Raw genomic sequence first — 23,833 nt, 5'->3', positions numbered from 1 at the left:
GAATGTTTGTCGTAAACTTGTCTCTATTGATACAGTTTTTGTCTAAAAAAATTAAATTAATATAAATATTACAAACTTTGTTTTTATTTATTTTAAATTTATGCATTTTTTATAAACATTTAAAAATAGGAAATATAATAGTTATTAATAGTAGAGATGAAAAATAGATAGAAAACATTTTTGCCTATTATTCTTGTTGGTGTGCCTTTTGTTTTTCTAAAAAGAGGAAAATGATATATGACCACATGTTGTTGGTGTGCTAACATATTATTGACGCCAGTCATTTCTCTCTCTCTTTTACCTTTTTACATGATATTACTTATCATATTTATAATTTTTTTTTTCTCAAGATGTAAATGAGCTTTTGGTGTTCATGAATCCTAATTTAATTTGTTTCTAAAACTCTCAAAGCACGTAATGGTGAGTTGTCAACAAATTGTGTAAGTCCACAAGTTGATGACTAACCTAGAGAAAGATAACATCATGCATGCAGTGTGGGTACCAATCCTCTGCAGTTTCAAAAGAATCGTGTGGTACATCTTCAAAAACTTGCCCCTTTAGAATGCTTTTTTCTCGTTCTTGTACATGATAATATAGAATTGTGAAATGTAGCTTAATAAATAGGAGCAATTGGATCAACATTCAACAACTGCAATGCCATGCATACAATGAATGTGGAGAAATTATTAACCAATCTTCCCACGATATATACCTGAAACTTTTATACAAGAAAGAATTAATAACACTTAATTACATGTCATACAAAGATTAATTAGGATCCAGATGGTCTTGAATCATATAACAATTTCTAGGATAATGCGTGTCATCACAGTCCCATATCCTTGATATTCTATTCAGCTCAGGCAAAACAACAGTACCAAGATTTGGTCTATCACGTTTTCTCAACTCACAACACTTCAAGGCCAACTTAGCCAAAGACAAAGCTTCTTCCACAGGCCAATCTGAGACACTTGGATCAAGCACCTCACTGAAAGTGTGATTTTTAATAGCCTTCTCAACCAAGTGTGACAAACCCATTGGCGCTTTTCCTGTAATAATTTGTAGCAGCACGACACCTAATGAATATACGTCTGATTTCACACCCAACAACCCCGTTTGTTGATACTCAGGGTCAATGTAACAAAATGTTCCAGCTGCATTTGTCAAGCGATATTGTGTAGTTTTGTCGGCTACAGAAGGGGGAACAAGTCGTGCCAAACCCACGTCACTGATTTTGCTCACATAGTTCTTGTCTAAGAGGATGTTTGCAGGCTTCAAGTCGCGGTGCACAAGAGGTTCAGGCTTTGTTTGGTGAAGGAAAAGAAGGCCGGTGGCAATCTCTAATGCAATTTTGAAACGTGTTTTCCAAGGAATTGGTGGAGTGTTGTCTTTCATGAATAGACGATCTTCTAAGCTTCCATTTTCCATGTACTCGTACACAAGGCATCCATATTCTGGGCATGCTCCTAGGAGGAGCACCATGCTTGGATGTCTTATGGTGCTCAAAACAATAACCTGCACGAGAACCATTTATGAATAAGACAACTAAGACTCTTGTTTTCTATGGTAAAATGTGTTTTAAAACCCTTTTAAGTTTTAGTCAAAATTGATATTTAGTTCCTATATTTTAAAAAAAAAGTTTTGACCTTTGTATATTTTCTGAAATGTGGTGGATTAATTTGATTGTTCATCAGGTCAAAATAAAGTATAAGATGAAGGACAAAATTCACCACATTTAAAATATTATGAGAATAAAATTTTTATTCATATTAATTTTAACCATAACTTAAAACATATTTTACCTTTTTTTATTATAATCTTTTTTTATTGCAACATACAAAGAATCACTACATGTGATTTTTCAAAACTGCACATGTGATTTTCGTTCCTCATTTGTGTACTCAGAAGAACGTCTTTGCATTATTCATTTTGCACAAAATTCATGTCAATTACTCGTGACATGGTTGAAGTTACATGTTTATTTTCTAAATTATGATATGAATTTTATCTCCATAAATATGAATGTAAGACAAAAAAAAAAGAAAAATGATTCACTTTTTTTCGTTCTTATCCTAATCTTTTTTGTGCTGGTAAAATAAAATGGAACTTAAAAATTAAACAAGTAGCATTTTGTTCTATATACGAATATTCCCTGCATAAAAAATATTTTTAAATTGTTATGTGGTGTTCACTTAATTGCCACTTGCATTAATAGTTTGTTGTGATTTGTCTTACTATGAGAAATGTCCTTATGAAATATTCATTTGCACAAATTCATCTCAATTACATGTGACTTTAATAACATATTTAGGTTTACTTGTGGCATGGTTGAATAACAAGTAGTATTTTAGTCTTTATATTTAATGAGATCAGAACAAACTAAAAAAGTTTTGACTAGTGAATTACAGCCCATCTTTTAAACTGTGTATACTTGATGCTAACTCTGTAAGCACAATTATTTCATAATAGCCTTTATGTTTTGTCAGCAAAAAATTGATCCAATTTGCTAGAACTCAATATTCATGTTTCTTGTTTGTGCCAAAAGAAAAACTACAATTACCTCTTGTTGAAATTGCCTCTCTCCATGGGCTATGTCTGGTCTCACAGCCTTAATGGCAACAACAGTATGATCAATGACTCCTCTAAAAACAGGTCCATATCCACCTTCACCAATTTTCAAAGTATTGTCGAATTTATTTGTTGCTGCTTCAATTTCTTCAAATTTGTATCTTCTATATGGAATACTATTACATACAACTTCATGCAATGCTTTGTTCCTCTCTTCTTTCTCATGCTTGGCTTTTAATTCGGCATCCTTTCTCTTTTGGGTTTCCAGCTCTGCCAAGCGTTGAGACATTTCTACTGATTCCATAGCTACTTTAGTTTTTTGCCTCTCTACCTCTACCAAAGCCAATGCAGTATCTTCAGCAAGCTTAGCTTCCTCTAAATCGCGTTCCTTTTCTTGCCTACACTTTTCAAGCTCTGTTGCCTGGATAACAAATGCATGTATTTTAAGTTATTTTTTTCCAGTGATTTATTATTAAAAAAAACATAAGATCAAGAGAAATTATCACATGGTCCACACCCATGTGGCTTAGAAAAATTTATACGTGACATGTAATCATATTTTCAAATTGACAAAAATGTGTTGATAACATGTCATGTAAACATTAATCGAGATCACATGGCTAAGGACTAAGTAATTATTTCTCATTGGATTAGGCAGAACTTAATGACATGAATTTACCTTCTGTTTTGCTAAAACAGCTTGTTTGCAAGCCATACCATATTTCTCTGTTGTTTTTTTCAATTCGAGTTTCAGTTTCTTCATTTCTATGTCTAAGTTTACCTGTAAAGTAATCCATGCAAAAGGAAAAAAAAGGTTAAATATTCACACATGAAAGAGAAAAAAAAATGTATTTGAATGAGATATACTAAAAAACTTTCAACTAATTTCAAATTATTGAAGTAGGGAGTGAAGTATCAGTTGTGTCAATCTAATCTAAAACTTTGCATCATCTGATAAATTTTGAAATGCACATGCATGATGCATGCAAACTTAGTCACTATTATGATAGCGAAATGCATATTTATGCCAATTTGTTTTTTTCCTAGATGCTAACTATGTGAAAATAAAGTAACCAGTTCCATTTTAATAGTATAATATAGTACTTACTGGGCTTTTTGAAGAAGCGATGTTCTTAGGCTTGTCTGAGTTTACAACTTCATGGTTTCCGTGTGACTTGTCAAGCAAAGAAGGACCAAGATGTTGCCCTGTGCTGTCACTGTTTCCAGGAGAACTTCTAGCTGATGAATTTTGTGATAAGTTGTATTCTGCTGGACCTCTTGGTGAATTGGTATCTTCAATTAGCATGAAATCTTTTATTTCTCGTAAAGATTCCCAAAGTTTGCTGGACTCTCGCCCAATATTTGCATCTTTGATTGGTTTCCTACACAATTGAGACCATGTCAAAATGACAAGAACATACAATAAGTCAATGAAAGCACGTTCCAACCATTACAATTATATTCCCTTTCATATTGATAAGAAATTATATATTTTTAAGATCTCAAGACCATTAGCCAATGATTTGCATTTATCTTTAACTATTGTAACAACTTATTATATCCATATTCATTCGCAATCTTGACTATGAAGCTTACTAAAATAAGTAAAAAAATAGTTTATTTTGATATGTTTATCCATAAAACTTAAGTTAGAAAAAAAGCTTATGAGAGGTTATAAACTTAAATAAGCTCCAAAAAAACTCTCACAAATATTCTATTTAATGAAATTTTGCAGAGAATTCATTCCTAAGCTTGACTGTTAAACTTAAAACCTAAAAAAACTTATTTTAACAAGCATCCCCCAAAAATATATTGAAATAAAAGGGTTTCTAATAAAACCATAAAGCTACCAACAGGCTTGAGAAATGAACAGTGTTTACCAAAAATAAAATAAAAAATGTAGTTGTGATGTAAGTGTAAGCATACCTGTGTGTATCTTCAGAATCTGTAGGGGCATCAACAAGATTCTTATTTGGATGAACTAATGGAGTATTTTGCAAGAGAGTGACCGTGTCTCTTATGGATCTAGTTGGTGTGACTTTAATATGTTGAGAATGATGACCTGTTGGTCGGATATGTTGTACTTTTCCTTTTGATATAACATATAAAGTGCAAGTATCTGGCAAAGACCTTGCTAAAGTAGTTGCCACATCATCTTTATTAAATATTCTGCAGACCATATGTGACCATCGGTTAAAACATAAGAGAAGACTTTGCTCGAATACTAGCTCAATCTCTACATTATAAAGCTCAACACTCAACCTAGCTACTAGAATGCAAGTAAAATGTGATGATAACTTTTGATGGTTGTTTCAAATTTAATTACAAATGCAACCCATTTCCAAGTAGAATTTGAGTTAGTGTTTTGTTCACTATTGCAAGAGAAATAGAGAATCCTTGTAAGTGTAAATTGTCAATCACGTAATCTCACCAAATTAAAGAAAAGTCAATTATTCCATTGATTTTCTTTCCTGGCAGTTATCAATGGTTTATGATGAAAATTTTGCCATGTATCCATCTTGAAATATAAATAATATTTGCCTAGGCATAATAATATGTCTCACCAATAAATTAATATTTACATGCAAGAGTTTATGTGAGAAAAGTTGACCTTGTAAGAGTATTCCAGGGGGAAGCAGCAGCACCAACGACAACGGTGCTAACACAATTTACAACAACGTAATTAGTAAGTGCACTTGGAACATCAAGGTCATGTAAGACCAATTCCTTTGTTGTGATCTGAAACAATTAATGCCCATAATTATAAAATATAACAAGATATTTACATTCGCATTATGATACAAATGTGATTATTAAAGAGTTGATATGAGGAATGTTGAAATATATTATTACTACTCACCCCTTTTCTGGCACAAAATCCTCGAAAGGGAAGAAAAAATTGGTGCAATTCTTCTTTAGTTGGTGGACGACCATCTTTAGGCACGTCATCAACATCATCTACAAACCAAATTTGAAAAGTCATAGTACAAAACTATTGGGCATTGGCTATTTGGTTATGAAAGATGAAATTTGAATAGAACATTCAGACCATCTCCAATGCTAAGGTTCTTACTTTATTTTTAAGGACCCTATAATGCCACATCAAATTTAAGAACTCCAAAATTTAAGAATCCGAACAAAATTTCATTCCAAAACTATTGTTCTTAACTTATTTCTTGTTGAATTTTTGAGATAGAAAAATATATTTTATTGTAAAGATATAATTGCGCATATACAATAAATGTTCAATTCATGTATAAGAACCCAACCTTATTTGCTCTAATGGTTAAAAACCCATGACAATTTTAAGAACCTATAAGATGATAGTTGATACAATCTCATTAGATATGTTCTTAGTCATAATAACATAAAGTCTCTAATAATATCATATATATTAAGGACCCCTAACTTTAAAATTATTAGCCAAAGTGTTGTAAATAACATTATTACATGTGTGACATACATAATTCAACATTGACAAAGTATCTAAGGTTGAAAGTTAAGGAGCTAAGGAGAAGGGTACCTACGGGGATGCATGGTCTTGGTCTGAACATGAATAAGGATGCAAGAGGAGTTCTTCTTAAGGAGGTGCTCCACCGCCCATTTGATGGCACAGTGGCTGTGGCGGCCACCATTGACAGCGATGGCGATGGAGCCTCCTCCGACTGCATGCGGTAGTGATGAAGATTGTATGAGGGACATGGTGAGCAATGATGCCTCACGTTGGGGTAGAATACAAAAGAAAAATAAAGGTAGAGAGCAACAAGGTTGAACCACTCTCAAGAGGTTTAATTTGTTGTTATATTGACCAAACCGTAATGATCTGGCGGGGACTAAGTTATTAGTTGGATTTCTATTTTCTAGAACACTCGTGCACTACATCTCGTGTGCCTAAGTTGGATCCAACAACGATGTATCATTGTATCAATGTTAATTTTAAAGTGAGACAGAAACATTTTTTATTTTTGAAAATTATTATAATTAGATTTGTATGAATATTCAAGTGATCAACACACAGGTACCCACAATTAATTGTTACAAAATTAGGGTGGCTAATTATACTAATTAATCATAATAGACTGATCCAATCGGTCAAATTGGATGACCATTGGCCCAATTATCCGAATATTATGATGAATGTTGTAAATTATTCTTATTTTGTATACCGCGTATGAAAGACTGTCGTGATTAGAAATTAGAGAAGATTCATAATTTAAAAAATATTTACAGTATGAAAAAAATAGAAGAGAAAAAAGGATTTTTTTTCTTTTTAGTCTAACAATTTCCAGCAGAGGATTCCAAGGGATGAAAAATGGGGAAATTACTCTTTCCTCTCATTTTTGCGTATCATTTAACATTAGAAAGATTTTGAGGAGAGAAAATATATAATTTATAATATTAAAATTATACTAATTATATCGTCACAAAATTTCATTTTTCTCATTTGTGTATTATGTACGAGATATTATTTTTCTTTTCTTACAAGCCAAACCCTTCTTTGCTCTTTACTTCGTCATCCCTCAATGTTAATATTTCTAATTAAAATATAACCGTTCTACATAATAGCACATTATGATAAAGTTTACGTTAAAAATATTTCAAATAGTTTTTAATTTTTTATCTTTAATATATTTATCCAATTTTCTAATAATAATTTTTAAATAAATTATAATTCTATTATTTTTCAGTCATTTTACATTTTTAACTACTTCAATTACTAATTTTACCACAAACTTATAAATTAATAAACTAATTTTTTAACTTTCAACTATTATTTTTTAATTAGTTTTATCACGTATAACTAAGGTGTAGTTTTCTTCATTTTATTTATGTTAGAATCTTATTTTAGGACATTGTTCAATTATAGAAATTTTAATATTAAGGATAAAAGGATTATAATTAATTTGTATACTTTTAGTTTTTTTTTCATTTGACCGGATATAGTATTATTAAGATATTAACTCTTGGACTTAGAATGATTGTTAAATAAAGCCTTTTCCATAAAGGTGATTTTAAGATTTAAATAAAATAAAAGTTATAAAATTGATTTGGTGGTAAAATGAGAAGGGTGGAAAGAAAAAATTGTAAGTTCAATTTTCATTACTAACAAAAACTAATAATTAACAACTAATATTTATCGATAAAAAAATTTAAATAAAGCCTCAAGGTCATGATGTACTTCAATTGCGATAAATCATTCTTAAGTTTTTTATGTGTTTTTTTATAAAAAAAAAATTAAGGTGAGGAGATGACATCTGAATTTAGGATAAAGAAAATCATTAGCTTTAGAAATTACTTACAAAAGACTTACATTCTACTAGTATCTTTTATATTTTATAAGAAATGTTAATAACATATTATTTAATATATTTTTTATTCTCCTAAAAAAATATTTTTTAAAAATATAGTATTTAATATCACTTTAACAAAAATGAAGTTTTTGATAAAATCTATGTTCTCGGGTAAAGAATGACAATTTACACTCTAGCATACTTGTTAGAAGGCAAATTATAATATGCTTATCAAAAAAATTATACTATGCTTTTTTTTTAGCTAAAGTAGGTGTAAAGGAAGAAGAACCTCTTGAATTACGCAAACCCTCAAAATCTAAATGCTAAAATAAGTATTTTGATTAGTTTATAAGCTAGTTGGACCAAAATGGTAAATGAGATGAGTGCTTGCTTTCTTAAGAATAGTTTTTTTTTTTTTGCCTTTCACTTTTTACCCTTTATCCTTCTCTCCCATAACATACTGAGAGATACTGACTTTGCTTTTTTAGCTTTTAGCTCTAGCAGAATATTTAGTATGAATCTTGAAATTTAGTTTCTCATTTTTCTCACTTATTTTTAAGAAGCATATTCTAAAAAAATATAATTTATTAGAATCATTTTTAACTCACGTTCTCAAAAAAAATTATCGTGAAAAGAGTGAGAATCATACCTTTCCAAATTTAATTTTGATTTACTATAATTAAAACATCATATTATTTTTATTAAATTCTTTAATGTGGCATAATTAAAGTTATTGGTAAAAATATCATATAATTCTTTTATTCTTAGAAAATTTATTTAAAGATTTCCAATAGTTATTCAAATAATATTTTTCATTCCAAAAAAACTTGATTCTTAGGATTCATAATTTATGGGTATAAAAGAAAAATTTACCTATCAAACATCTCACAAGTATAAATATATATAAGAAAGCGATTGTTTTATTAGGATTGAATAATTGAATAATACTATTATAAAACATATGAATTGATTACATGAAAATACACAATAAAAATCTTTATAACATTTTTTCTTTCAAAGTTGGGATATCAATTTCAAATAAATATTTAATTTAAAAAATTATATTATAAAAAATATTATTATTTTAAAAAATCACATAGAATTTATGAATATAGTATTTTTATTTATAATGTGTTACTTATGAATATTAAAACAATTTAAAATTTTAAATAATTTCTATAATTTTAACGATATGCCAATAATGTACATCATCCATCTCCTATTCTTAATTCCTTATCTATAAAAATGAAGTTTTATCTATTTGGAAATAACTTAATTTTAAATTACACTTATCAATTATCAGTCTTACTTTATGTTTTTTTTTTTCCTGCAAATTTCAAATTCCGATTCTCTTCTAATATGCAATCAGTAGAATATTTTACTGTTACTTCAACAGAATATTAACCCGATAGTTCAAAATTAAATCCCAATTTATTCTGTCAACTTGAAAAAAAAAAACAAAAGAAAAATCAGAACACGACGTCGTATATTCGGATACAAAAGCCACACACTATTTAATATTTATTTTGTTACAGCAACTAAATCGAGAAAAAAGCAAGAGTTACCACTCAGTCTGTACTATCCACTTACGGTTCCCAACATATGAACAACAACGCCGCCATGTAGAACACAACCGCTTCCTTTTTCTTCTTCAGAAACTCTTCTCTTTCTCATTTTCCTCTTCTTTGAATTCAAAGGTAAATTTTTAATTTTTATGCAATTTTTTTTAAAAAAATTTCTTCTGGGGGAGTGGGAGATGGAAAATTAGAAGATGGGTTTGAAGCAATTCCGTTAATGAAACATGGCTCGTCGCTGTTTTCAAATATTTTGGTGATTTTTTTTTTAAATTTTAATTTTTTTATTGTATAGAAGGCTTTTGGCAGAAAGCATTAATTTTTTTTATATAGGTTTTTTTTTTTTTGTAAATATAGTTTGTTTGAGCTAATAACTTTACTTCTAAGGCAGTGCTGATTTCAGTGTGGTTCTCTTCTCTTTATTCTTGCATTGATTCTGAAGTTTGTGCATAATTATGCTTGACTTGTGATTTTGGTAATTGTGCCCCCCAGAACTCTTTTTTAGTGTCTAGAACTAGAATTTCAGTAATTGTGAAAATTGGGTGATGCGAGTGTTTCCTTGCTTTGCCTTGTAAGTGATGGATCCTCCAGCTCGCATAAGGAACCAAAGCTAAACCATATTTAGCGTTCATAAATCATAATTGGGCATTGCTTGCATGCTTGGTTATGTTGAAGACCACTTGAAGTAACTACTCATAATTCACTTTCTGCTGTGTGCAATCTTTTTACTCACTGCAGATGAATCAGATGTTTTCTGATGTTGAAAACAATAAATAGATGCTTTCATTGGTCAGAGTTGGCTTTTGCACATCAATAATTTGTTAATTTGATCATCCCATTTTTCCGAGCTAAGCCCTAGATCCTTTATCAAGCATCTATCTTCAATCTGTGGATGGTCTACCACTTAGATGTGGAACTGATTATAATTTAGGAATGGAAAATCTTGGTCTGAAACTGTCCCCTCCAGTCACGTGAAATTTATAAGGAGGCCAGCTTGTGTCTGAAGGGTACTTTTTAGTGAAATGCTGGAATTCCATATCATTTTGTTTTGAGTTATCATGTGAAAAGTGCAATTTGTCTAGTTTGTTTGGATGTCTGCTTATACTGTTTAAAATGACCTCTTAAGATTCCAAATTGATTTTGAATATTTTGATTTCTTGTGTAAGTTAAACACTGCTAGATGTTCTTCTATTTTAGTGGCTCCTGGTAGGTAGAATACTGGAATTGTGCTCTGAAAGTCTAGCCTGCTATTGTCTGATGCTGCCATGATGGCTGTATGATTTTGTTTGCAAATGCCATACAAGAGGCATGAATATGGTGCTAGCGTTGTATTAAAAAACACATAATATAATAATTTCACTATCTAATCATTAGTATTTAGTGTCTGCTTTCTTTTTGCTGAGGGTTATATTACCATATATAATGCCTCAAAAACTATTGAATCAATTACCCTAAACACTTCTGCACTTATCTTCTTACGGGTAGTGAAATAGAGTATGCAAATCCTGTGTTAATCATTGAGATAGAAATGAGCTTCTGAATTTGACGGATTTGTGCCAAACTATGTACAGTTTAGAAGTCATTTTTATAGAAAGTAGGGAGAATACTGATGTTTTTCCTTATTTCGGCAGAAATTCATTACAAATATGGAGAGAGAGAGAGAGGAGGTAAGGTTTTAACGGACCTATCTCAACATCACAGATGATAAAGGAAACACATAAAGATAAATAACAATAGAAAGATAAGGATAAATCCAAACCTACCCTGAGACTATCTCATTACAAAACTTATCTCAACCTCTTTGTCAATGCATAGTTAAAAGTTCATGACTATCTCATTGCATTTAGTTTTTTTTTTCCGTGGAATGAAATGCTGTATCTCTTTTTCATTATGTTCTAATGCTATTCTTATTTAGTATTCTTTTTATTTTGGTAGCGATCATGAGGACATCTACTTCTCATCTTGACCTTTTTTTTTCCTTGTTTCTTTCAATTTATTCCCATATCCATGGTTTGTTGCTAAGACCTTGTTGTAAAGAAAAACACTCAAATGTGCAAGTATTCCTCTTTTATGTGTGAAAAAAACTAAACTGAAGTTGAGTTTAATATACACAGGGCTCTAGATGGATACAGCTGACCAAAGAAAAGGCAAGTATGCTCCTACCAGGGATACAGAGAACCCACTGTTGGGAAAATTTGACAAGCCGCTTCCATGTTTTGGCTGTGGAATTGGATGGTTCTCGTGAGTAATTTTGTACGGATTTACTCTTTTTCAATTTCTTCTGCCTGCATAGCTTGATGTTTGCATCTTCTCCTCCCCTCCTTTTCTTGCCAGTCTTCTGCTAGGATTTGTTTGCCCGCCGATGTGGTATTATGCTACAATTCTCTATTTCGGAAATTACTATCATAAGGATCCGAGAGAGCGGGCTGGGCTTGCTGCTTCTGCAATTGCTGTAAGTCTTGTACTTAAGAATAAATATACATTTTGTTTTGCATATAAATTGCTTCTTTGCAGGCTATCCTCTTTGAAGTATATTCTGTTGTTTCATTTGCCATATCTAATTTATCATGTCATTGGAATGATTGTTTTTATTCTTGTTTCAATACATTGTTATTGGTGTTGCAGGCTCTAGTTTTCACAATTGCTGCGGTGGTAACAGTAGCTGTTATTTTCTTGTAATTTTACTTTCTACTAGCCCATGTCTAGCTAAGGAGACAAAAAAAAAAAAATCACTTCTAATATCAGCCCCTACACGAAGAAGGCAAGCCTGATGCACCCACAGACCACGGTAGATCAAGCTCTTATGATCACTTTTGATCATCAAGAAAAATAGGTACCAAAGCACCAAAGGTGGTACAAAGCTAGTTCCATTCCATTATGTGGATGTAGAGCTGCTTTTGTTTCCCTTCTTGGAGTTGTGTATAGAAAAGGATGACGTAACTCGGATTTTATCCAAAATGATGGCTCAGTTAACTTATTTTGGTGTGTATGTGTCTTGGTGTTGGTAACTAGTTACTATCATTAATTTATTAGAAAAAAAAAGTGAAAATATACTGCTGCTGGTGTTTGATCATATGAAAGCCTGGTTTTATGTGCTGTTCTCCACTTGGATCCAGGGTGAAGGTGGTGGTATCTGGTGCATGAGGAAGACACCTAAATGGAAAGTTGATCTCCTTTAGAACAACCCTCATATTGTTCACGTTCAAGTAGAAGTTGCATTTTTGCTAAGTACTTCAAAATGAGAAATATTCAAGAGTCAAAACAGGTGTAAAGTACTTGATGTGTCAACGCTTGGTCATGAATATTTGCAGTTGCTATCTAACCTTTTAATTGCAATTGCATTTCAGCTATTTGTGATTCACCTAATAACTTTGGTATGACATGATTCAAACATACGTGGAGAGTATCAAGAATCTCTGTCTATCGCTCAAAGAACAACACTTTTGTTTGACCTTACTCTAATTTTGAATTTTTATTTTTTATAATAGGTTAATGTGCAATTTTGGTGGAGTAGTGGCTTGGAGAATGTACTTTTTGTTTTTTACTCTAAATAAAAAAATTTAAGTAAAAGTACATTTTATATTATATAACGAGAAAATAAGTTATACAATAATATTTTACACTGCCATTTAATTATAAATCATTAATTATCGGATGATAAGTTTATTGATTTTTATAATAATTATTTTAAAAATTATATTAATAGTAATTCCTAATCAGTAATGTAGATTTTTTTACATTTACAATACATGACAATTAAACTTTTATATATATATATATATATTCTAATGTCTAAGCCATGTAAAAAGACATGTTAGAGGTGTTTATAACATGTGTTTGATTTACTTGAATTAAACTTTTGGAGACAAGTTGAACGTGAACCTTCTTCTTACGTTAACTTGATATTGTTGAATGTAGTTGAACAAGAGTGCAAACACACACTCTATTGAAAGAAATACTTTGTTAGATGATCCCAAAAGAAACAAAATACTAATTTTACTTTAACTGTACAAATAACATTTCCCTGCCTAATCATTAATAAGAATTAAGAAGCTGATTTTTTTTAGCACAAGCAACAAAATTTTTAAGTTGTTGATACCTACAACAATAATCACATAACGACGCGCTTTCTCCCAAGATGTCTATGGGCTCTTTTCAAACTATTTTTTTGGTGTGTGAAAAGCTCTGTTTTTTTTACATGTCTTATCCGTACAAAATCCCGATCTTCTGTTAGAAAAATGTTTCCTGGACACCTTATATGTTAATATATACCTAAAGAGAAAAAAAATAATAGAAAACAATGATAAATGCAATAAGTATTCGATGTGATAAAAAAAATAATCACATAAAAAGTATCAATATGACATCTAAAATATGAGATGTATAAATAGCATTACTCCTTTTGTTAATATAGGTTGTCTCGATGAAAACAATGATAACGGAATACCAATTAAATAAACGTCAGTTTCAAAGGAAAGGGAAATGGGCTTTCATGGTATTTGCATTCAATTCCCTTCCATTCAATGTATGAAGAAATTGTTACATGCATGATGTACAATTAGCACGTTTCAAGGCATGCATTGATTACGTCTCATGGGGCATGTTAGATAAAAAAAAATCCCTCTATTGAAATAGACAAAACTTAATCCATAGGGTCAAGTCAAGCTCAATTACAAATCAAACTCCTCTCAGTTTCAAAATGCTCACATGCTTTACCCCTGTTCTCTCTGTAACTAGGTTGTCACATTCCACTAAACGACAAAAAACACGGAATTGCCAGCAGTTTCCCATGCTCATTTTCACGTTCCAACTAATATTTAACCTAACAAATCAAATCACCCCAAAAGCACACACACACACAAAAAAAGCAGAACAACGTTAGTGAACCAACCCAACACACAAAGCAAGAGAAAAAAGTATCTCAATCAATCAACAAAAGCTCACTTTCATAAAGACACGCACACATATTCTTGTTACACAAAATGGACCAACAAGAGGGTAACACGTGGACAATGCCACCGTTCTGGGCGGTTGAGCAGCGAAACCGCCGCCGTCTTCGCCGCTCTTACTCTCTGTTGCTCACCTCCACCTCCCTCCTCGTACTCTTCCTCGTACTCGTGCTGGTGTTCTCGCTCATCGTGGTTCCGACGTTGCACTCGTTCGCTTCCAACATCTTCAAACCTCGTACAGTTAAGAACAGCTGGGACTCCCTCAACCTCGTACTCGTTCTCTTCGCCATTTTTTGCGGCTTCCTCAGCAGAAACAACAACACCTCCGAAACCCTAACTCCGCGCTCTCGCAGAACGTTCTCGAACCCTTCAACGCCACCATCAGCATGGTACCAAAACGATTACTCTCAGATTCATAATCGATCGTTTAATAGGTTGAGGAGCTTTAATTCCTACCCCGATCTGCGGCAACAGATCGCCGCCGATGAAAGGTTCCGGTTTTATGATGATACTTACCTTCTCCGGCACCGGAACATGAGAACTGAGACTGAAGAAGAAGAAGAAAAGGAAATAGGAATTGATAATGTTGCCACTGCGCCGCCGCAATCGCCGCCGCAACAGGGAATGGAAGCTGTTGGAAGAAATGTCAAGCGAGCATATCAAGTGGAAACCGTCGAGGAGCATAAAAAGGAAGATTTAGATGCGCAGATTTCACCGCCGCCGCCGGCGACGAGATCAAAAGGTGTTCGACGGAATGTCAAGCGAACATATCAAGCGGAAGCCGTTGAGAAACATGAAACAAATGATTTTCCTGTGATGGATTCACGACCGCCGCCGGTGACAATAACCAAAGGTGTTCGACGAAATGCAAAGCGAACATATCAGCCAGAAACCATGGAGAAACGCGAAACAAACGATTTTGATGAGCAGAATTCACAAACGCTGCCGTCACCTCCGCCGCCGCCGGTGACACGAAGGAGAGGAGTTCGACGAAATGCCAAGCCGGAAGGAAATGATTCCGTTGTGAAGAGTTCACCCCCACCTCCACCACCTCCGCCGCCGTTGCCTGCGGAGGAGGCGAGGACAGTGTCGGGTAAGAAGAAAAGAGGGAGTGCTACTAAAGAATTTTTGATATCTTTAAGAGGGAAGAAGAAGAAACAAAGACAAAGAAGCGTTGAAAATTTTGATATCATTCTAGGTTCTGAATCATTATTTTCACAACCCCCTCCACCACCGCCACTGCCACCACCTAAGGTTTTTCAGAACTTGTTTTCTTTGAAGAAAGGGAAACACAAAAACCGTCACATTGCTTCTGTGGCAACAACAACAACAAGCGTATCAAACAAGAGGGATCATGGTTCTTCCTCTAGGTTGCAAGATAATGTGACGATGGCTGGCAATGAGTCACCATTAAACCCTATTCCTCCTCCGCCACCACTGCCGCCGTTCAAGTTGCCGGGGTGGAAGTTCCGGGTGCAGGGTGACTTTGTTAGGGTAGACAGCATGGGTAGTTCACGTAGTGGATCACCTGATGATTTGGATGAAGTTAGTGTGGACACACCGACAACTAGTACTCATGATGAAACAAGCCAAGTCAATAGTCCTTTTGCCAAAGACAGTGAAGATTCTGCAAGTGTGAGTGCACCCTCATTGTTCTGTCCTAGCCCTGATGTTGATACCAAGGCTCACAACTTCATTGAGAGCTTCAGGGCTGGTTTGAGGATGGCGAAGATGAACTCCATGAAGGAGAGGCAGGGGATTGGGAGGTCCAATCTAGCCCCTTCACCAAACCATGAATGGAACTAGCTAGACCAAGTTGGAGTTACAAAGGAGATGCTTTGCTTAGTTTATCTAAACTATTTATTTGATTTTTTTAAACAGTTTTTCTGAGAGTTAATTGTTCACACACACACACATACATAGGGTTTAAATTCATATAGAGGAATGGGAGGAGTGGATTTTGTATAAGAGAATTCTGACTTGTAGTTGTTGCAGTGCTCTTTTTTTTGGGTGGAGTTGGTTATGCATGCGACTTGTGTAAGATTTTGATTGTTATTCCAAGCTTTTGTCCAAATTTTATTTAATTGATCAATAGATAGTTTACATAATTCAATTTGTAGCTCGTTCACAAATTGTGTGCCGCGGAAAGAATGTTACTTCTCAGAGATAGGCATTTGCTGCAAATTACAATAAATTAGAATTTGTCCGCCGAATAGACTTGCCATGTCCAGTGAATAGACTTGCCATTTTCACTAATACAACAATTTCTTTGTTTAAAGTTGAATCAAATAAGGAAGATAAACTATTAGGAATACATGACAGCTTGGTAAACTATTTTGAACTGACCCAACTATTCCCAAACTGGAATTTATTCAAATATAGCAAGATATTAGGAATGTACTAGAGGCAGAAGTATAGACAGCTTAGTGGAAACTGTCTATGTTAATAGATTTGCTTAAAAGGAAACTGTTGTCAAAGCTATCATTTCCTGTGAGCTAATTGTTTGATCAAGTCGGGCAGAGAGTGCTCTTGCCTTACACTTTGAATCCATCTTGCTTTGATTCAGATCTGTTCAATGCTTAACTTCAAATTCATAATGATGGAATGGTTCATGTGACTGGCAAAAAATTCTTCTATCTCATCTGCTTTCTCATCACTATTAACCTGCCAGATCATGAAGCAAGCAATGAGAGATTTCAATTATGAAGACTTATAGAAACTGTCACATCTCAACATTGAAATTGCCATCATATAGTATAAACTTAATTTACTCAGTTCTCACGTAGTATTTACTAAAAAATATCAAAGTTAACAGCCACAACAACTCACAGGCTGCCTGCCACAAATCTCACACAAACAGTTAATTTTTGTAGCTAAGTTGATCAATTCATAATCAAAATTTGACAAATATTGTTTTGGCTGAAATGAAAGAATCTGGCAATACAGTAGTTGATTCACTAATTCTAATATTTCTTTTCCATTTGCTTACCAGTGGGAACATTTGGCTTATGAAATTGGTAAGTAAAAGTCCCGCACCATATCTGGCCAATATTCTTTCCCAATTATCCTGCATTTGATGTCAAACCATAATGAGTCCATGAAATCAAAATAGATCTGCACTGGTTTTAGATGAATCTTATTTTTTATGAGTAGTTTTAGATGAATCTCAGAAGTCAGAACTGCTTTCCGATCTACTCCTATAGACATTATAAGCTAAATATTACGTACTTGTTGCTGTTATATATTTCCCACAGTTCCAAATATGGTATATTAGTAATGAAAGAGCAAGAGCAACTAAGAACTTGTTACCATGGAAGCACATACCTTCAATCATCTCCAAGCAGTTTCACTGCCTTCATTGCTTATTCCTGCTAGTACATAAATAATATCTTGATCTGGAATCTAAGAAGAAATCAGATAAACAAAGGTCAAACAGGAAGGAATTTCAGCTTCTTATAACAAGAAATTGCATAAGAAAATTATAATACCGCATCGGACAACAAAAGATTCAGAACTTCTATAACTACATTTGGATCTGCACTTGATGCTATACAACCTGCATGAATTTATAACAACATTTAATCAAGTGACTTAGTGCTTTAGCTACTATAATGGGGATTATGGAATTCGAGAAGTTGCATTTAGTTTAAATGCTTGTGTCATACGTAATATTTTTCCCTTTCCAGCAATACATCAGTACTCCTATAGAAACTCAATAGGGATTCCAATCCAGTCCTATTTTCTGTGGTAGTATTCCTCATTACAGCTATATAAGCAACCTGAAAGTATTTTTCAAGTCTACATGTCAAAAATAAGTAGAATCAAAGCAATGAAGCAATGTCTTGTAAAAAAATTATGAATGTTACCCTTCTAATGTTGGCTGGAAGCAGAGAAGTATTTCTGCCATCTAACAAAATCTGAAAGCGGCATAATGCATCTTGCTGTGTTTTAGCATGATCAAAGGTAGCCAAGGCTTGAAAAACTTCTCCTCTCAAGAGTGAAATAGAATGATCTTCTCCAGATATAGAATCCCAACCTAACTGTCTGCACAAACAGTAAGTTTAAGATAGTATGCCATTTTCCTGCGAGAGCATTATGGCATATAGAACAGTATGCATACATGATCAATAATCAAGTTGGATATAGAACATTATGCATACAAAGTTCTCTGATTTGAGATATTGGTACCCCTATAGACTAATATTAATATTGATTTTACAAGTGCACAATTTTTATAAGGCATCTATATGCTCCAAATCTGATGTAATTTCGCAATCAAAGCAATATTCACTCAAGAAAAGTCCAATCATCAAGGTGCTTTATTTTGAGTGAAAAAGGAAGAACCTTACTAAAATATGTAAAATTTAGTCTTTACTCTGCAGAACACATGAGAAGGCTGATAAAATATTGCTTCAGCTCATTTACTGAATCTGGAATGGCATCTGTGGTGATTTTCAGAACATCATAACAAACCTGCCATGTAAATTAATTTCTGAAATCATGTTCCTATTAATATATGCTAAATTTAATATAAGAAATAAAATACAAAAGTAACACTTACATCGATCAGTTTTGATACAATAACATAATCAATCTCTTTTCTATAAACATCCTTCAACATAAGCAAAGATGACAGTGACTGTTCACAAGCCTGGCAAAGAGCATTTCCATCATCCAAAATGCCTGTAAAGTTAAAAACAATTTATATGAACTGTCACTTCCTTTTAAAATCAAGAGGAACAGTGTACCAGTGCTGAAACATGCCTGCTTATAAAGAACAGAACTCCAAATTCATCCAAGAGACATTTTTACTTCTAACTGATAAATAGATGTAAGAAACTTATAAAATCAAGTCAAGCTTTCTTCATAACTTTGTACTGGACCTCTCATACATATTCATTGGCAATTATGCAGTGGTTATTTGTTACATCCACATCATATTCTCTCAAATATAACATTCCTAGAAAAATGTTGCATCATAGGTTTTTATTTATATATCATTTAGCATAATGCACACACCAAATTTATCTGTTGGCCACAAGCGGTTATGTTGTATGGCTTTCCGCAGTCAAACTGCAAGCTTGCCTTCATAGTTTACCCTATAAAAACCTCTCTGATCATCATTGACCTTGACCCATATATTTTCTTGACTATTCACCTCATACTTCTTTTCATTTGAGTTTAAATCATCTCCAATAGATTGAATCAGTTCACATATGTTGATAAGTGCTATGCATACGTTATTTGTATAATGAAATCACATAGTAATTATCTCATTTTCTTATCTTTTATTGCTTATTTTTGTGTTAAAATAATAGGACTAAGCTTCTTCTTCTGAGTTTTGATAAAGTTAATGATTTTAGATTAATTTTTGTTGTAGTTTGTGTAGAGTTGTAACAGAGACATGGAAGAGGATTAACAAAAGTGTCGCACTCAGCGCGACCTCCTTGTTCAGTGATTCAGAACCGCTCATCTCAAACAAGCCGTTTAGCGCAAGAAATTACATTGGAAAACACAGTTGTCATCAGCAAGCGCGCATCCTGCGCTTAGAGCGTGGTCACTTGATCCAGCTGGACATGTGCACTTAGCGGAGTGTCGTGCTAAGCACACAAGACAATTCTGATTAGCCAATTAATTGGTGAAACATATAAAAAGGAAAAGAAACATTTTTTGTTTCCTTAACAATGAAGAAAACCAAGAAGCAGAGGAACAAGGAAGCGGAGGAAAGCAAGAAGCCTATGAAAGGAAAATTCAGTTTCCCGAGCTCTGGCCGATCTGTTTCGATCCATTTCTCTTCCATTTTCTTTCCTTTCTTCCCATTTTTAAATTTGTAATTCTCTCATAACTATGAGAGGCTAAAACCACCCATGAACTCTACAAACCAAAGTCTCTTTGATGTAATGATTCTAAATTATCTTTTAGTATAATGTTATTATTATTATTCATCCGCTTATTCATATATTTATGGTTTGATCATCCATCTTTATGTATTGTTTTAGGATATAAATACTGGGAAATATTTGTATGCTAAAAACTTGGAAAGAATATCTAAAGTGATTCATATATAGGGATAAAATGATTTCTTTAGTCTGTTCATGCATCTCTGCTCTTAATGCAAATCATTTAGTAATCAATCACCTAGGGATTGAGAGCGATATTTCCGTGATTTAGGTTCTTTCACACGAGAGATCTTGGTTAAAATAAACTAGTAGATGCAAGTAATAATTATATTAATGTTAAAAGAGAAAAATTTAGATTACAAGAGAAGTTCTAGCAAGCAGAGCCCCCAACACATTCTTTAACTCATCACAACACCATCCACAACTTTGAGTTTGCTTTCTTACCCTTCATTTTCCTTGCTTTGTAGTTAATTCCTTCTAGTTTATACTTGTAGTTAATTAATGAACAAGATTTGATTTGAGTCACTAATTGCTTAATCATTAGATATACATATAACTCTGAGTACAAGTACAATTCCTATGGAATTCGATACTCGATCTTATCACTACTTGTGCAACTTGGTATACTTGCGAAGGAGACAACATATGTCCACCCTTCCTTGGCTTGTCTCCAAAAGAAACTTTTTCTGTCTTTCATATGAACCAATAGATAAGGTTATAGGGACAACCCATTTTCCATGCTGACCAGATAAAAGGAATTGTGACTGCATAATCAAATGCTACATCAGACAGTCTCCAGTAAGGCAGAAGCATGTTTAAAGGTGAAAGTTAAAAGGCATTGTCAAAGTAAATTGAACATAGTAATTTTATAGCAACTTCATGATGCCTGTTTGAATTCCAAAATACTATCTTTTAATTCAACATGAATGACTGGATATCCTGCCTTCCTTGTCCAAGTGTTCATCATTATGTTGAACAGCACGCCAGATACCTGAGAAAGAACATTCCATAGATCTTCTGTCTTTGCATTTTGAGCTGGATATCTTCTCATATATGTGCTTAATGATTTCTGGTTGTAAAATAAAATATTTAATTAAGGACATCCACGTAGAAAACTACAAATCATCACCACTTACAACTTTCTTGCCTAGTACGATTATGACTTTCAAAAGAAGCTACAAACTACAACTAGCAAGACTGTATTTTAAAAGTAATTGTGCAATTGTTGTTCTTGTAAGTCTTCTTATGTAAATTTTGCTATGTGGCTATAGAAGTTATGCAGGTCTAAATTCAGACAAACAAATGGCAGTTTAAATTTAAAAGTAATTTACAATCAAAATTTAAAATCTAGTAAACTGTTGAAGATGTCCGTATCAAGCGCTAAGCTCTGCAGCAACATCCAATAAATACATAAAGGAAGAAATCATGACTAGGTTCCACCTCAATAATTTAGGATTTAAAAACAAAGTTTTGTCAATTGTTTCCTGAAATGTAACATCTCCAAGATAACCCTGCAACATTCTAATTACAGCGGATCCTTTTTTATAGCTAACAGCGTAAAAAATTTCAATAACTGAGCGTGCATGGTGTATTTCTACCTGAAGATACTCCAATAAGGAGAAAATTATATCAATCAATTGCTTGGTCCAATTATGCTTGAGAATTACATTTGTAAGGTTACTTCCCTTTTCTTTTAAGAGGGGTATAAGAGGTAAACTAGTAACCAAGAACGAAAAAAGTGAACCATACAAGATATAATCACAAATACTGACAAGTTCTTACCTTAATTGGATGAGATTTTTCCAGTGCATCCATTCTCTAACCATCAGCAGCTACAAGAAGAAACTTATTCCAAGTGTTCCACTCTGGAAATAAGATGTCAGTGGCCATATAACTTACCAGCAGGCATGCACAATGTAAAAGTTTTTATACTGTGAGTGTGAAGTAATAAAAAATGATCCTTAGTATCACAGTGAACAAACTTATCAAATATGGCAGATTGTGATTGAAAGAGTATAAATAACCTTTACCCTATTAGTGCATATATGATTTATTTGTGATTTAAAGTAGTCAAAGAATAGCACCACCCCACTGTTGTCATTTCAAGAAAAATTAATACATGGTCTAGGATTATTATGGTCTCAACTAATCTCCACATAACAACTAATTGAGTTTTATTAACTCTTTTCTTGTAAACTAAAAATCTTGATCAAGACCATTGGACACTTGGTGGTTCTAGGACCATGCAATAATTTCTATTTTAGGGCCAATGGAAGTACAGGATTATTTTCTCCAAGCACATAACAGTATTTGGATTATTATTGGTGGCAACTAATATGTAAGCGTTGATCCAAAATAATAATCATGGTTCATGATAGTATTACTATTAAAAAAACCAAAGCAAAAAAAACGACATCAAACAAAATTTGGCAAAATGAAAATGAGAGATGAGGACGCACCATTTGTAGAACCCTCTTGGGTGCTCATTGAGAATCCCAGAAAACTCATGAAACACTAGGACTAGTATCTCATCATCATTATCCACAACAACATCATGTGGAATGTGCTGCTGAAGAAATTAGGCCCAGAAGGGTCACCAAAAACCCGCTACTCCAAATTCACTATGTGCTTAAAAAAAGGTTTTGATCACTAAAAACTACTCACCTGCCCTTGAGAGTTGGTAAAGTGAGTGTTTTGTATGACAAGTTCCAGGGCGTTTAAGACAAGAAACTCGGTGCTTGCATTGATGGTAAGGCTAATTTGCACGGTGACAGAAAAAGTACATGCAGAGAGATCGGGTATTAAATGAAGTTCATATCTTTCTGGAATAGCAAAACTGGGTAACCTTGTTTTGCCTTTGAAGGGGTCTATGCTCTGCTGCTTCTGCTCCATTTTCCTCCTATGATCTTGCTCTTGCTTTCTCAATTATGATAATTTGAAGGCGAAGTCTATTTAAAAGTTAAAAACATGACCATCTAACTAGAAAGTGACAGATACTTCCTTCAGTTCCTTGACTTTTCAAACAGTTAGATAATGATTAAGTCCACTACTCCATAGACTATGGACCATAGTATGATTTTCAGACATTATGGAAATTTTTCAAACACGCGATTTCATTGATTTGACTCTGTGAAGAGGCATATACTTATGTTTTTGCTTCACAATTAGATAATCCAAACAAACAAAAAAACTTACAATGAGAGTTGGAATGTTTTTGACTCGCCTCATGCATTGCTACATATTCTGCCAACCTTAACTTTCTTAAAGATTTTGTAGTAACATTAAAATACTGGTGTATTTACAAGAATTTAATTAAATATATTAAATACGGTATTATCAAAATATAATTAAGTTTACTACTTTTTTATTATAATTACTTTAAAATTCATAAATAAATCAATTAAAATAATTTTAATTAATTGATAATATAAAATTATTTATATCAACAACATATAAAAAATAAACTTTGTTGATAAAATTTGAGCTTAATTTTCATACAAGAAATCAAAATTTATTTTAAATATGATTATTAAAATAATTATTATAAAAAA

The 23,833-nt window shown here is 33.0% G+C and overlaps 4 protein-coding genes and 1 pseudogene across 10 annotated transcripts; 2 read left to right on the top strand and 3 right to left on the bottom strand.

Annotated features, from left to right (window-relative positions):
* Positions 1 to 683: 683 nt before the first annotated feature.
* Positions 684 to 6,270, bottom strand: LOC100799611 (U-box domain-containing protein 35). The gene is made up of 8 exons (XM_003529776.3): positions 6,096 to 6,270; positions 5,429 to 5,526; positions 5,180 to 5,307; positions 4,495 to 4,737; positions 3,677 to 3,950; positions 3,248 to 3,349; positions 2,561 to 2,989; positions 684 to 1,515 (listed from the first exon to the last, which is right to left on the bottom strand). The coding sequence occupies exons 1-8, from the start codon at positions 6,268 to 6,270 to the stop codon at positions 769 to 771; spliced, it is 2,196 nt and encodes a 731-aa protein (XP_003529824.1). The 3' UTR covers positions 684 to 768.
* A 3,124-nt stretch (positions 6,271 to 9,394) lies between these two features.
* Positions 9,395 to 12,783, top strand: LOC100527383 (uncharacterized). 4 transcript variants are annotated; one of them, XM_006582814.4, is made up of 5 exons: positions 9,395 to 9,556; positions 11,065 to 11,100; positions 11,548 to 11,674; positions 11,768 to 11,885; positions 12,059 to 12,783. In XM_006582814.4, exons 3-5 carry the CDS (start codon positions 11,556 to 11,558, stop codon positions 12,110 to 12,112), a joined length of 291 nt encoding a protein of 96 aa, XP_006582877.1. In that variant the 5' UTR covers positions 9,395 to 9,556; positions 11,065 to 11,100; positions 11,548 to 11,555; the 3' UTR covers positions 12,113 to 12,783. The 4 variants fall into 4 exon arrangements, with proteins under 4 accessions (XP_006582877.1, NP_001235307.1, XP_040872784.1 ...); NM_001248378.2 differs by lacking the exon at positions 11,065 to 11,100 and having other exon boundaries at positions 9,405 to 9,556; positions 12,059 to 12,149; XM_041016850.1 differs by lacking the exons at positions 9,395 to 9,556; positions 11,065 to 11,100 and adding an exon at positions 9,617 to 10,118.
* Positions 12,784 to 14,415: 1,632 nt separating this feature from the next.
* Positions 14,416 to 16,188, top strand: LOC100799093 (verprolin). The gene has a single exon (XM_003529775.4). It carries the CDS (start codon positions 14,416 to 14,418, stop codon positions 16,186 to 16,188), a length of 1,773 nt encoding a protein of 590 aa, XP_003529823.1.
* Positions 16,189 to 16,608: 420 nt separating this feature from the next.
* Positions 16,609 to 20,171, bottom strand: LOC100798566 (aminopeptidase M1-like; annotated as a pseudogene).
* Positions 20,172 to 21,125: 954 nt separating this feature from the next.
* LOC121172651 (aminopeptidase M1) lies at positions 21,126 to 23,374 on the bottom strand. 4 transcript variants are annotated; one of them, XR_005892323.1, is made up of 4 exons: positions 22,947 to 23,374; positions 22,742 to 22,848; positions 22,065 to 22,147; positions 21,126 to 21,351 (listed from the first exon to the last, which is right to left on the bottom strand). XR_005892323.1 is itself a non-coding variant. In XM_041017247.1 (3 exons), coding segments are annotated over exons 1-3 (339 nt in total). In that variant the 5' UTR covers positions 23,175 to 23,365; the 3' UTR covers positions 21,126 to 22,146. The 4 variants fall into 4 exon arrangements, 1 of the variants encoding a protein (XP_040873181.1); XR_005892322.1 differs by having other exon boundaries at positions 22,742 to 22,851; positions 22,947 to 23,372; XR_001389111.3 differs by having other exon boundaries at positions 22,742 to 23,369.
* Positions 23,375 to 23,833: the final 459 nt, after the last annotated feature.

Source organism: Glycine max, chromosome 7 (assembly GCF_000004515.6).
Source record: "Glycine max cultivar Williams 82 chromosome 7, Glycine_max_v4.0, whole genome shotgun sequence".
Lineage (NCBI taxonomy): Eukaryota > Viridiplantae > Streptophyta > Magnoliopsida > Fabales > Fabaceae > Glycine > Glycine max.
Note: the sequence above shows the minus strand (reverse complement) of the source record. Positions and strands in the feature narration are given on the sequence as shown.

What these genes read in the sequence shown, in the direction of transcription:
- LOC100799611 (XM_003529776.3), bottom strand. Translation starts at nt 6,270, where the DNA reads ATGTCCCTCATACAATCTTCATCACTACCGCATGCAGTCGGAGGAGGC. An exon ending in GATTTTGTGCCAGAAAAGGG is followed by an intron (nt 5,308 to 5,428) that starts GTGAGTAGTAAT and finishes TAATTGTTTCAG; the next exon opens with ATCACAACAAAGGAATTGGT. An exon ending in GATTCTGAAGATACACACAG is followed by an intron (nt 3,951 to 4,494) that starts GTATGCTTACAC and finishes TCAATTGTGTAG; the next exon opens with GAAACCAATCAAAGATGCAA.
- LOC100527383 (XM_006582814.4), top strand. Translation starts at nt 11,556, where the DNA reads ATGGATACAGCTGACCAAAGAAAAGGCAAGTATGCTCCTACCAGGGAT. An exon ending in TGTGGAATTGGATGGTTCTC is followed by an intron (nt 11,675 to 11,767) that starts GTGAGTAATTTT and finishes TTTTCTTGCCAG; the next exon opens with TCTTCTGCTAGGATTTGTTT. An exon ending in TTGCTGCTTCTGCAATTGCT is followed by an intron (nt 11,886 to 12,058) that starts GTAAGTCTTGTA and finishes TTGGTGTTGCAG; the next exon opens with GCTCTAGTTTTCACAATTGC.
- LOC100799093 (XM_003529775.4), top strand. Translation starts at nt 14,416, where the DNA reads ATGGACCAACAAGAGGGTAACACGTGGACAATGCCACCGTTCTGGGCG.
- LOC121172651 (XM_041017247.1), bottom strand. Translation starts at nt 23,174, where the DNA reads ATGGAGCAGAAGCAGCAGAGCATAGACCCCTTCAAAGGCAAAACAAGG. An exon ending in TTACCAACTCTCAAGGGCAG is followed by an intron (nt 22,852 to 22,946) that starts GTGAGTAGTTTT and finishes TAATTTCTTCAG; the next exon opens with CAGCACATTCCACATGATGT.